This window comes from Lampris incognitus, chromosome 13 (assembly GCF_029633865.1).
Source record: "Lampris incognitus isolate fLamInc1 chromosome 13, fLamInc1.hap2, whole genome shotgun sequence".
NCBI classification, from domain to species: domain Eukaryota; kingdom Metazoa; phylum Chordata; class Actinopteri; order Lampriformes; family Lampridae; genus Lampris; species Lampris incognitus.
Window position 1 is genome coordinate 12,151,335 of NC_079223.1, and position 13,737 is coordinate 12,165,071.

Sequence of the window (13,737 nt, forward strand, 5' to 3'; positions counted from 1 at the left end):
TTTGTTATTATGTGTGTGTGTGTTTTACCTTGAAGGCTGCATTAATCTCTATGAAGGAGTCGAAGGTGGTCAAGTAAAACTCCCTGACCTCCCTCCAGTCACCAGACTGCACAGCATGCTCCACATCCTCCCTAGTCACACACACACACACACACACACACACACACACACGGTCCCAATCAAAACATCGTTCTTCAGAGACGAACCTCTGAGCAATAGTTCGAGACAAAAAAAATTAGCCGTACGGTTAAAAATTGCTTCAAAAAACACCGCAGAATTGTAAACGATGTGGCCATAGATCTTCCATTACGCAGTTATTTCCACGACACACACCGACACACACATGCACATTTTGCGTTGTGCCTCCGTCATGTGCATTGTTCTGTGAGGCGAAGTCCTCGACTCAACAAACTCCACCATTCAGCACGGCCACCACCATTCACAGTGCTGCTGTGTGACGATGCCACTACACCGCCCTGTTTGATAAGCAGTTACTTTCAGTATGAGGAGGGGGTAGCCTTTTTGAAACTGCTCTTAATGACCCCACTCAGACTTGGCGTTAAAATACATCCTGGGTGATCCAACCACATGTACACCGCTTAAAATACAGGTCTGAATGAACACAATGTGTCCTCAAGAAGTCTTGTGGATCTGGTCAGTCAGGATGTGTTCTGAGGGGGCCTGGGACGCATATGTCCACATATGTGGCGGGGTCTCAACGCAAATGTGTCCCCTGTCCAAATTGAAGGACCACCTAGTAAACTACATGGGTGATTACACATTCTTATTTGCCGCATTTGATGCAGACAAACGAACCCCTCACAATGCGAGAGATTGTTGGCATCTCTGGTTTCTGAAAAATGCACAGAATGGTTTTAACACCATTCAGTGAACACCTGTCTTATCTCGGATAGTTGTTGATTTTACGAAGGCTGTTTTCATTCATCTAATTCAATTTAATGTTACGGGACATAAAAATGTGTTTATCGGCAAGACAATGCGCAACTGACGGCCGAAAGTAGCAAGCAGAGCAGTGCCAGTGATTCACCACTTCCAGCCTGACTTCACGGCTGAGCAATGTAGTCAGTTTTGTCCATGACTAGTCTGTACTGGTTTGATTTTGAGCACGGGCTCAGGTGATGTGCATGATTATTTGCATATTGAGCAAACAAGCGGTCACTTGAGACACATTCTGAAGCCAGGTGTGAACAACCGTGAGTCTCACTGTCCAATTATAATTGGATCACCCAAGACGCATTTCAATGCCAGGTGTGAACAGTGCCAGTGAGAGGGTGATCAGAACCAGTCTCACAAGAAAGATCGATTTAATTAACTCGCAAAACTGGTCTGACTCACCAGTCCAGTCACACACCACGTTTTATGTTGCATAGACTCTTAAATCTCTAAACTCACTGGAACTCCTTGGTGGTTTTGGTGCGAAGGGGGATGATGGGATCCGAGGGGAACGGGGCCCTGACCTCCGGGGGCAGCGTATCAATGGAGACTCTCTGCTTCTGACGAACGTCACTGGAGATAGGTGGAAGCTCCCTCACTGGGCGAAAGACAGACACATGCTATCATTAGATAGTGAGACAAACAGAGAAAGAAAACAAGAGACAGACACATACAGGCGGGAGGAGAGACGGTAAGAAAGACGGCAAAAGAAAGAGAGAAACTGTCAAAATGGGGAAGACGTGAACAGAGAGAGAGATTGACAGAGAAGGAGGTCAATCGTCTTATCTGGCAAGGGAAATACATGTTTCATTAAGAGTTAACCTGTACACAGTGAAGGAAGCACAGCAGGAAAATGAACTGAACCTGAACTGGAAATATCCTTCTACAACCGTACATCCATCGTTCAACATTCTACAGCAGTATCAAACAAGGGAGTATCTATCAACTCTGGAAGGGAGAGAGAATGTCAAGTCAATGTTATTTGTACAGCTCAATATCACAAATTACAAATTTGCCTCGAGGGACTTTACAGCAACACAACATCACATCCTGTTCGTAGACCTTCGCATCAGATAAGGAACAACTCCCTAAAAAGAGTGAGAGAGAGCGACCGAGAGAGAGAGAGAGAGAGAGAGAGAGAGAGAGAGAGAGAGAGAGAGAGAGAGAGAGAGAGAGAGAGAGAGAGAGCGATGAAACAAAGGAAACGAGCTGGAGACAGATGGCGATCTTGAGAAAGAGGCTAAGTGGTGTGGGAGATATGGGGGAGTAGAGAATGACCGCACGACAAAGGCTAAAACGATCATTCCGATTATTTTGCTTAATATTGCGATCACAACTATTTATCATGCTCTCCATCCGTTTTGGGGAACAGACTTGTTTTATTGAGCGTTTTAAATTAATAGAAAATCGCCTTGAAATTGATCATGTATGTTATAAACCTATGAATAAATACATATCCAAATGTACAAATCCTCAAATCAAAATAATATTTTCCTCACATCAGAGCGAGTTAAACCCAGTGGGAGTAATCGTCCCAAGCCATTCATTTTGTAAACCAATATCAAAGTTGCGATTAATATATGATTAATTGTGCAGTGATTGATTAATGGAGTCGGTGCTCAGTTAGTACGTATGGAGTGGACTGGAATTTATTCCAGCAGTTCCATACGTACTGGACCCTATCCAGGGCTTAACTGGGGACTCCAAACTGGACTGTTGTAATGGAGTCCTAACAGGCGGTGACAAAGATGTGAACGAGGGTCTCTGTCATGGAGTCAGTGAGTGATGGCCAGACTCTGGAGAGGATTTGAAAATGGTAGAAGGCAGATTTTGCAACAGACCTAATGTGGGGCTCAAATGAGAGAGTGTAATCCAGAATAACATCTGGGTTGCAGACTCCTGAGGAGGGGCAGGAGGACCTGCTGTCAATCGTCGGCGTTTGGATGACATCAGAGTTTTTAGACTGGACTTTGGACATTGAAGACATTATAAGAGAAACAGAAAAGATTTACTTTATTAATCCCCATGGGGAAACTCCTCCTCTCTCAGTGCACTCTGTAGTGCAGGCTTACGGCGCATGAACAGAGACGCTCAGCGCCGCCTCGTCAGTGAGTCTACTAGCTATCGATGGTGACGGAGGGAGAGTAAGCAGTTTGGCTATAATCTCAGAGGATGACTTGGCTTGTCTTTTTTTAAATCTTCTCGTTGACTGTAAAACCCCCCCCCCCCACTGCTTTACCTTGCGTTCTCATCCAGACTAAATCATAAGCATATCTCTATAGGGCATAAGCTTGCTATCTAGGTATCTCGTTAAAGCTGCAGTGTGGAAGTTGCGTCTCCTCCTTCTGGCAGTGAGAGTAATTATTTATCTTCTTTCAGAGCTCTCAACGAAGAAAAGCTATACCAATGGTTATCCGTGTTTTTCCTCAACGTCAATCACTTTCTCTTTTTTTTTTACTTTAATCCTTCCTCTGCAGCTTAAGAAACTCTTATCGGACGCGTCTTAGGTTGCGTCCAAGCCGGAAGCTTCCTGGCAGAAAGCCCTGAAGGCAAGCCAATCAGAAGCATACGGCAAAGCTTTTTTTATGTATTATTTACATTTAACAAAATGTTTTAACATTTATTTTATTTATTTATTTTCTGCTCTGGCAAAACAGCGTAAAATGCACCACTTCCGGTGCTCTAGCGCGGGAATGTCGCCCCAGACACCATATCTAAAACTCCGGTATACTGCGAAATACAAAGAGCTTTTCCTGGCCATTATAGGCTTAATCATCACTGTGTAAACTCGTTTGGCAGGGGCTTGAATGTCATGGGCGTTCGTTTATATGTAAAAGTCCCGCACCCTAGATTTAAGGAAGCTACGCCATGAGGTTGTTTTTTTTTTTTAACTTTAATCCTGAATTGAATGACGGTCTCCCTTAAATAAACCAATTCCATGCTTGTTTGTATCAGTGTATTGTATAATGCCATACAGTGACTCAGAGGAACTTTTGTGCATAGCTGATGCTAGCTAGCTAGCTAAAAGGAAAATGTTTTTCTTGGTCAAGTTCTGTTCAGGATGTACAGGGATAACGTCAAGATAGCCGCTACTACTACTAACTAACTTAACCAATGCTAAAATAGCTAGCTGACGTTCATTCGCCAGCTTTTTTTTTTGTGGGCAAATAAGAAAAATTAGGCAAAGGTTGTTGCATAAAACAGGAATGCAAAGTTAATGCACTTCCCTGAGAATAATGTCTTTTTTTCACCAAACGCCAGTCTGTGAGTAGGAGATTCCCAGCTTTATAGTAATGTTATTAAAGATAAAAATATCATTTAGATAGCGGCCAATTAAGATTATATGTAATTACTAGAAGAACCCCGCTACAATGTAGCGGTTTGGTTATCCACCCGTCTAAATCTCCCTCCTCTTCATCCTGCCAGCTAACCGCCTTCCCCCTGCCCCTAACCCCCCCCCACTCCAACTCCCTCCCCCCAAATGCTCAGAATCATCTGAAATGCTGAGAAAAGTGGTTTTTAGCCATTTTTAGAAAATGCATATTTTGCATAATTATGCATAATTATTTTAATTTTCTGCTATTTTTCTGGTCCAATACCTACCACCTCCAAAAAAAAATTAGGATCATAAGCCCATTTTTGCAAAAATGCATATATTTTGCATAATGCCAAGACATTTCCAAGTCCCAGAAAATGTGTTTTATATAGGTGAAAAAATCAAAGATGCTCAGAATCATCTGAAATGCCGAGAAAAGTGGGTTTTAGCCATTTTTAGAAAAATGCATAATTTTAATTTTCTGGGATTTTCCCCCTTACTCTCTGAGACAATACCTACCACCTCCAAAAAAGAATTAGGATCATAAGTGCTTTAGTTTTCGGTCCCGCTATCTACACTAACTAACACAGACACACACACACTAACACCACACACACACACACATTCCGAAAATATATGAGTAGATATCATCAGGTTACAAGCATAGAAACACAGTCCACTGAAGGTGGCAGCAGCAACACAGAACAGCAGCAGAAGAGGAAGAAGACACCGTTCATTCTCTCCTTTAACCTATCCTATAATAGGAGCAGTGGGCAGCCACAGTGCAGCGCTCAGGGACCCCCCCCCCAGTCCCCCCCCCCATTGTCTCAGTCAGGGGCACAGACAGTATCTACCCTAACATCACCTGGGCACAGTGTCTCTCAGGTAAGGTTTTAAAATTCCAGTCTAGGCACCTGAATGAGATAAATAAGCATATCTTTTGATTCTTGGAGCAGTGACACAGCCAACTGCCTATTTTGCAAGTGGCGTATATCAATTAATGATGGCACGGTTGTAAACAGTACGATTTGATAGGTGGTTTCATTACCGGCTGGTGAGCTGATCGTTAAGCATATATCTTTTTTATCGGTTTGTCGAGATTGGGAATGCAAGAAACCACATGGATTTTGACAGGACTGGCAGCAGCAATGCACGGGAGTGTATGGATCCTGACGATAGGAGGGACAGTGTCTCAGCATCACAAAGGAAGAGACGTGAAGACATCACTACTATGGACATTGCTGGAAAGCCATACCGACCTGACCCGAATATATTGAAATTCAGAAAACATCAAATAGAGTCATGCATTTTAACAAAACTTGGTACAAATTCTACCCGTGGCTTCGCCACACTTCCTCTTTGAAGGGTAGATGGGATCCAATGTGATAACTCCATAGAGAATATAACACACTTGGTCAAATTTAGAATAGAAACAAGACCGTGTGTGACGTATTGCTGTAATTGTTGTCCCCGTCAGATCTCCACTGTAGTTCGTTTACAAAATTAACCATATTATAACCTCTGGTTGACCTCCCCCTTACACGTCCCACCCCACCCATGTGCCCCTACCAACTTTCAAGCCAAACCTGCGCCCTTGTGTCATTCGCTCCTTGCTTGTATGAAAACAAACGTTGCTTCAAATGATTCTTTGCTTCAGTTGGGCATCATATGCTTTGTTGGTTTTGGATTAAAAAAAAACCCACTCAGTTTTGACCAGGCATTTAGATGTCGAGTTAACTTCCCCGACCTCCGACTCTGTCGCTAGTTACTGATACCAATTGCTGTCTAGTCTGTAGAAAATCGAGATTCATCAGACCAGGCAACGTCTTCCCGATCGTCAATCCTCCAGGAGTGAAAGCCGGCACGGTCCTCTGCTGCTGTAGCCCATCCACTCCCAAGCTTTTAGAGATGCCCTTCGGTACACCAGTGTTGTAAAGACTGTTTATGTGAATATTTGTGGCCTTCCCCGTCAGCTTGAAAAAAGTTTGGCCATTCTCCCCCTAACGTTTCCCATCAGCCATATGTTTTCGTTCACAGAGAAGGTGCTTATTATATCTTTTTTTGTTTTTCACACCATTCTCTCTGTAAATGCTATGGACGGTAGTTTGGGAGAAAAAAAAACCCCAGCGCGTCGACAGTTTCGTGGATACTTGAACCAGCTTGTCTGGTACCAATGGGCAAAGTCCCTCCGATCACGCACCTTCCCCATTTTAACACTCGGCTGAACAACAGCTGAACCTCTTGACCCTGTCTGCACGCTGTCGATATGGAGCTGCAGCCGCATAATTAGCTGTTTTTTTTTTTTTATTTTCCCCCTTTTTCTCCCCAATTGCACCTGTCCAATTACCCCAATCTTCCGAGCCTTCCCGGTCGCTGCTCCACCCCCCCTGCCGATCCGGGGAGGACTGCGGACCACCACGTCTCCTCCGATACATGTGGAGTCACCAGCCGCTTCTTTTCACCTGACAGGTTAGGAGTTTCGCCAGGGGGACGTAGCACGTGGGAGGATCACGCTATTCCCCCCAGCCCCCCCCCGAACAGGTGCCCCAACCGACCAGAGGAGGCGCTAGTGCGGCGACCAGGACGCACACCCACATCCGGCTTCCCACCCGCAGACACGGCCAATTGTATCTGTAGAGATGCGAACAGGCGCCCCGACCGACCAGAGGAGGCGCTAGTGCAGCGACCAGGACACACACCCACATCCGGCTTCCCACCTGCAGACACGATTGGCCGCGTCTGTGGATGGGAAGCCGGACGTAGGTGTGTGTCCTGGTCGCTGCACTAGCGCCTCCTCTGGTCGGTCGGGGCGCCTGTTGGGGAGGGGGGAACTGGGGGGAATAGCGTGATCCTCCCACACGTTGCATCCCCCTGGCGAAACTCCCCACTGTCAGGTGAAAAGAAGCGGCTGGCGACTCCACATGTATCGGAGGAGACATGTGGTAGTCTGCAGCCCTCCCTGTATTGGCAGAGGGGGGATGGAGCAGCAACCAGGACGGCTCGGAAGAGTGGGGTAATTGGCCGCATACAATTGGGGAGAAAAAAAAAGCCCCCCCCCCCCCCAAAAAAAAAGAATGAAAATAAGGGACATGAAAATGAGCCTACTGGTGTGGCTAGTAGTATACATGTGAACCTGACAACTGAGGCAGGATAGATCTTGTCATGGGACGGTCACATTAGCACAACATCTTCAAACGGCTGTTTCTAAAGCTTCTCTCTAAAGCCTCCTTCTTACTTCCTGTTAGACAGACACAGAGCTTAGCCTCCCCCCACAACCAGAGACTTTAAAGAAACTCGTTGTACTGCAATACCGTAAACTCAAAGTATGGCTAGTTCGTTCTGTTCTGCAGCCGTCTTCGGAGTGGTGTGCTGAAACCCCTTCGGTTTTCTGGGTAAAACCCTCAACAGACACCATCCATTGTGTCACTTGTCCTTGAGCTTAGGCAGCCTCGTTAACTGCCATGACAACCGAGGCCGGCAGAAGGAAATCACCGCGCTGCTGCTCTCCACTTAGCAGAATGGAAATACGAGGAGGATCTGGCAATTTTGGAGCCAAGTAACGTGGTGGGAAGATCTCAGAAAAACATTTCAAAATAACGGTAAAACAGTAAGTTAAACTAAATCCGAGTTCACGAAACAAGAAAGAACACCTGATCCTTTTAATTGTATTTCAAATCATTGTGTGTAATACACTTCAAACTCAAATTCAACGAGTTAATAAATGAGATGTTAGCAAACTCAGTAAAATGGTCTAGGATGCGTTGGTAAAGGTTTTCGATGAAGTAGATGCAACTTTGCCTCTACCTCAAATTACCTGCAGTCTTCTTCTCGCATTTAGCCGAGTTAGATATTGGTGGGTTAGCCGTTGTATTTTCGTAGACCTGGCCAGGCAGCAGAACAAATCACAAAGGGCATTTATTTACCTTCAGGAACTCACTACCACAACTTACCGTGTCTCCCCCCCGGGCTGCCAGGCAGAGGACCAGCTATGCCACCCGTCAGACCCCGCCAGCCGGCCTCCCTCCTCTGGCCCAGCGTGGAGATGAAGGTGCCCAGGGACGGGAACGCCGGCTTTGCTCCTCGACCCAGACCCTTGGGTTAAGAGAGAGGATGTCATCATCAACACAATGGACAGAACAAATGTGTGTGTGCGTGTGTGCGTGTGTCAAAAATACCCAACGTGCTAGTTGAGAAAACTTAATTTCCTGTGTTCTGTGTTCACCCAGCAGCAACACCATACTTATCGTATGGGAAACGGGAGACAAAACATGTAATTAAGTATTTTTTTTTAGCTAAACTTTCCCTCTTAAACACAAAGAATCGTAGTCTAGATTGTTTGATGAGATTAGATGAAAGTTCATGATTTTGGGGGGGGAACAGGATCCTTTTGACAGCAAATGACAGGATGCAGCCGAGAAATAAATGTGATATGGATTGAAGAGCACGTATGACGTGACTAAAAAGACACCAAAAACCTGTTAGGTCAAACATTATGAGACCAGCCTGGAGCCGAGCAAAGATCCAGGTCACATGGAATAATACAAATAATACTTTATATTGGTTTATGGGTCACGCGTATACGGTTTGCTGTGTTATAGCGAATTAAGTTGTTTCTTGGTTTTTTTTTTTATGATGAAATTTCCCAGAAACCTGTTTTCAGTGCTGCAGCCAGACGGAAAACCTTTACTGAGTTCAGAACAGGGACCGTCTGAGAAAGGCAAGAAGACAGAGGACCGGAGGAGGGAGGGGAGGTAACAAACAGGAGAGTGAGAGAGATGGACGGAAGAGGAGGTCGAGGGAAACGTAGAGGGAAGAGAGGATGAAGAACAAGGGGGAGAGGAAGGAAGGAGGGATGAGACGGGGAACAGCGGGAGGATCCAGGTAAGAAGAGACAGCAGAGGAAGGAGGAGAGAGAAGAGCAGAGAGAAGAGCAGAGAGAGGAGGAGAGAGACGAGCAGAGAGAGGAGGAGAGAGAAGAGGAGAGAGAAGAGCAGAGAGAGGAAGAGAGAGAGGAGAGAGAAGAGCAGAGAGAGGAAGAGAGAGAGGAGAGAGGAGGAGAGAGAAGAGGAGAGAGAAGAGCAGAGAGAGGAAGAGAGAGAGGAGAGAGAAGAGCAGAGAGAGGAAGAGAGAGAGGAGAGAGGAGGAGAGAGAAGAGAGAAGAGAGAAGAGAGAGGAGGAGAGAGAAGAGCAGAGAGAGGAGAAGAGAGACGAGCAGAGAGAGGAGCAGAGAGAGGAAGAGAGAGAGGAGAGAGGAGGAGAGAGAAGAGAGAAGAGAAGAGAAGAGAGAGGAGGAGAGAGAAGAGCAGAGAGAAGAGCAGAGAGAGGAGGAGAGAGAAGAGCAGAGAGAGACGAGCAGAGAGAAGAGCAGAGAGAGGAGGAGAGAGAGGAAGAGAGAGAAGAGCAGAGAGAGGAGAGAGGAGGAGGGAGAAGAGAAGAGAAGAGAGAGGAGGAGAGAGAAGAGCAGAGAGAAGAGCAGAGAGAAGAGCAGAGAGAAGAGCAGAGAGAGGAGGAGAGAGAGGAAGAGAGAGAAGAGCAGAGAGAGGAGAGAGGAGGAGAGAGAAGAGAAGAGAAGAGAGAGGAGGAGAGAGAAGAGCAGAGAGAAGAGCAGAGAGAAGAGCAGAGAGAGGAGGAGAGAGAAGAGGAGAGAGACGAGCAGAGAGACGAGCAGAGAGAAGAGCAGAGAGAGGAGAGAGGAGGAGAGAAGAAGAGCAAAGAGCAGAGAGAGGGAAGACAGGAGAGTATAGAGGAGGAGGGAAGAGCAGAGAGAGGAGAGAGAAGAGCAGAGAGAGGAGGACAGAGCGGGAGAGAGAAGAGCGGAGAGAGAAGAGGAGGAGAGAGAGAAGAGCAGAGAAAAGCAGAGACAGGAGGGAGAGAAGAGCAGAGAGAGAGGAGAGAAGAGGAGAGCAGAGAGAGAGGAGAGAAGAGAAGAGGAGAGCAGAGAGAGGCAGAAAGAGAAGAGCAGAGAGAAGAGACAGGAGGAGCGAGACGAGCAGCGAGAGGAGAGAGAAGAGCAGAGAGAGAGGAGAGAATAGCAGAGAATGGAGGAGAGAGAAGATCAGAGAGATGAGCTAATAGAGGAGGAGAGAGAAGAGTAGAGCAGAGGGAAGTCAAGAGGAGGTGGGGAAGGGGAGATGTACAGCAGCCGCTACTGTCCTCACACACCACACACACACACACACACACACACACACACACACACACACACACACACACACACACACACACACACACACACACACACACACACACACACACACACAGAGGCACAAACCTGCAGACACACTTGTTTTATCAATATCGTTCAGAAGAGAGACTGATGTGCTGAGAGATAACGTTTTAATAAACACACTGGATATTATTCTTATTATTATTATTCTTATTCTTATTATTATTATTCTTATTCTTCTTATTGTGTTTTTAACACGCGGCCAGACAACATGCAGCCAACTGTACTGCAGTTCCTTCACTCCACCTCCTGCTCGTTCAATGCTTTTCACCAACCCGGAGAGGGTGAAAATCAACCCATCACACCTTATAGGCCCGACCTGTGATGTATTTGACCATATGAAATCGAGGAGTTTTCACAAACGTACGTGAAGAGTTTGAATTATAGATGGAAAATAAGCCTTTGGAGCAATCCCGGTTGTAAATATGGACTTGGTTTACTCGGGTGTTTACAGATATCACCCATGTCACCCATCCTTCTACGGCTTCAGGAAAATAAAATCAGATCTCGTTGTGCTTCAGTATTCACCCTTGTATTGCGAGACCTGTCAATCAATGCGGGAGTGACGGCTGATTCCTGGGTTTTGGTAGCGGGTCCACCACTTGGTTTACATCTGAATTAAGGATTGTACCTTTAAATCCTCTGTTCTGATGTTTAATGGTTTGAATCGAATTTTAATGTAAGATGAATCGGGGCGTCAGGGGGGCGTGGCGGTCTGTTTCGTTGCCTACCAACACGGGGATCGCCGGTTTGAATCCCCGTGTTACCTCCGGCTTGGTCGGGCGTCCCTACAGACACAACAGGCTGTGTCTGCAGGTGAGAAGCCGGATGTAGGTATGTGTCCTGGTCCCTGCACTAGCGCCTCCTCTGGTCGGTCGGGGCGCCTGTTTGGGGGGAGGAGGAACTGGGGGGGGGGTAGCGTGATCCTCCCACACGCTACATCCCCCTGGTGAAACTCCACATGTATCGGAGGAAGCATGTGGTAGTCTGGAGCCCTCCCCAGATCGGCAGAGGGGGTGGAGCAGCGACCGGGATGCCAATATTTGTTTCTTAGGATGAATCCAGTAAGTTCCGCCCCTCAGGTGCTAGGATTGGCCAGATCTGCCTGTCAGTCAACTTTCCGGCTTCATCCTAGGAAAAAAATATTTGCTTACCGTACACACACAGTTAAGTTGGCACAGTTAGCTTGGTTGCAAACGTGGCTAATGGCTAACAGTTAGCTAGCAAACATGGCTAGGGTTAGGGTTAGGGTTGTAGCGCGTTCACATCAGCCTTGACCGACAGGCAGATCTGGCCAATCCTAGCGTCCGAGGGCGGGAACTCTCCGGATTCCCGGGACAGCTCGGAAGAGTGGGGTAATTGGTCGAATACGCTACACCTAATGTAACTCGTTAGTCTTGATCGAGTCTTTGTCCAAGTGCACCGTGGGTACTCGTACCTTCATCAGGATGAACAGAAAAATGCAGGAACCAAAGACCTGCAGCACGCAGAGACATTTTCATCTCCAGGCCGAACGAGTGCATGTGTAAGACGCTTCATCAGCCCGCTCGCCAGCCGGTTAGAAAAACACAAGACTAATTTCACTCTGAAACACTGACGGCACCATCCGTCAACACGGGTGGAGAAAACACCTTTTCCCAAGACGAAGACGACACATTTCGGGCAAACTGCATTTTGAGTAAACACAAACCAACACCGACAGTGACAAAGAGTCATACTGCTGACAAGTTTACAGCAAGAATCGTTTTGTTGTTGTTCAATTATCAGTGTCAAATCTGCTCAGAGGGCCCGGATCTACCCTGTCTGACCTGCAGCCGGGGCCCGGATCTACCCTGTCTGACCTGCAGCCGGGACCCGGATCTACCCTGTGTGACCTGCAGCCGGGGCCCGGATCTACCCTGTGTGACCTGCAGCCGGGACCCAGATCTACCCTGTCTGATCTGCAGCCGGGGCCCCGGATCTATCCTGTCTGACCTGCAGCCGGGGCCCAGATCTACCCTGTCTGATCTGCAGCCGGGGCCCGGATCTATCCTGTCTGACCTGCAGCCGGGGCCCGGATCTATCCTGTCTGACCTGCAGCCGGGGCCCGGATCTACCCTGTCTGATCTGCAGCCGGGGCCCAGATCTACCCTGTCTGATCTGCAGCCGGGGCCCGGATCTATCCATGTCTGACCTGCAGCGGGACCCGGATCTACCCTGTCTGATCTGCAGCCGGGGCCCGGATCTACCCTGTCTGATCTGCAGCCGGGGCCCGGATCTACCCTGTCTGACCTGCAGCCGGGGCCCGGATCTATCCTGTCTGACCTGCAGCCGGGGCCCGGATCTACCCTGTCTGACCTGCAGCCGGGGCCCGGATCTATCCTGTCTGATCTGCAGCCGGGGCCCAGATCTACCCTGTCTGACCTGCAGCCGGGACCCGGACCCCCGGTCCCCACAGAGTCCCTGCTGCCGACACAGACCACGGAGAACTGCTCCTCTGGGTCCTCTAAAAAATTTCCCCATCTTCCTAAAGGCTCCACCACATTGGGGGGGGGGGTGACAGCGGCTCAGCAGGTGGAGCAGGTCGCCTGGTAAGTGGAGGGTTGCTGGTTCGATCCTCGGCTCCTCCTTGCAAAAATGTTGAGGTACACATAACCCCTAACTGCTCCCCGAGAGCTGGTTGTTGTTATATGCATTCATGCGTGTGTGTGTGTGTGTGTGTGTGTGTGTGTGTGTGTGTGTGTGTGTGTGTGTGTGTGTGTGTGTGTGAGGCATGACCTGTGCAGCACATTTGAGTGGCTGTTGCAGCTAGAACCCTGCTATATAAAATGCAGCCCCATTTACATCAATGGCTAATTGAAGGTAGATTTTACATCAAGCGGAGGACAGACGTACATTTTAACTTTTACTTCCACTGTGAAGGCGACTCTCGCTTTCACACACACACACACACACACACACACACACACACACACACACACACACACACACACACACACACACACACACACACACACACACACACAGTCAGCACAGAAAGAAAAGAGACAAACAGTCTGTCAAGTCTCTTGCAGTGTTGTTGGTCGTCTGTCTCCCCTCTCCATCTCCATCTCTCTCTCCATCTCTCTCTCTCCATCTCTCTCCCATCTCTCCATCTCTCTCTCTCCCATCTCTCTCTCTCCATCTCTCTCTCTCCATCTCTCTCTCCATCTCTCTCTCTCCATCTCTCTCTCTCCATCTCTCTCTCTCCATCTCTCTCTCT

General features: G+C 47.7%; 1 protein-coding gene across 1 annotated transcript in view; it reads right to left on the minus strand.

Moving 5' to 3' along the window:
• hectd2 (HECT domain containing 2) overlaps window positions 1-13,737 on the minus strand; it is a 102,330-nt gene that overhangs the window by 85,593 nt on the left and 3,000 nt on the right. The window contains exons 2-4 of the mRNA XM_056291632.1: window positions 8,221-8,362; window positions 1,414-1,552; window positions 29-131 (exon numbers count right to left, since the gene is read on the minus strand). Of these exons, the coding sequence (XP_056147607.1) occupies window positions 29-131; window positions 1,414-1,552; window positions 8,221-8,362 (384 nt within the window). The remainder of the gene's footprint in view (window positions 1-28; window positions 132-1,413; window positions 1,553-8,220; window positions 8,363-13,737) is intronic.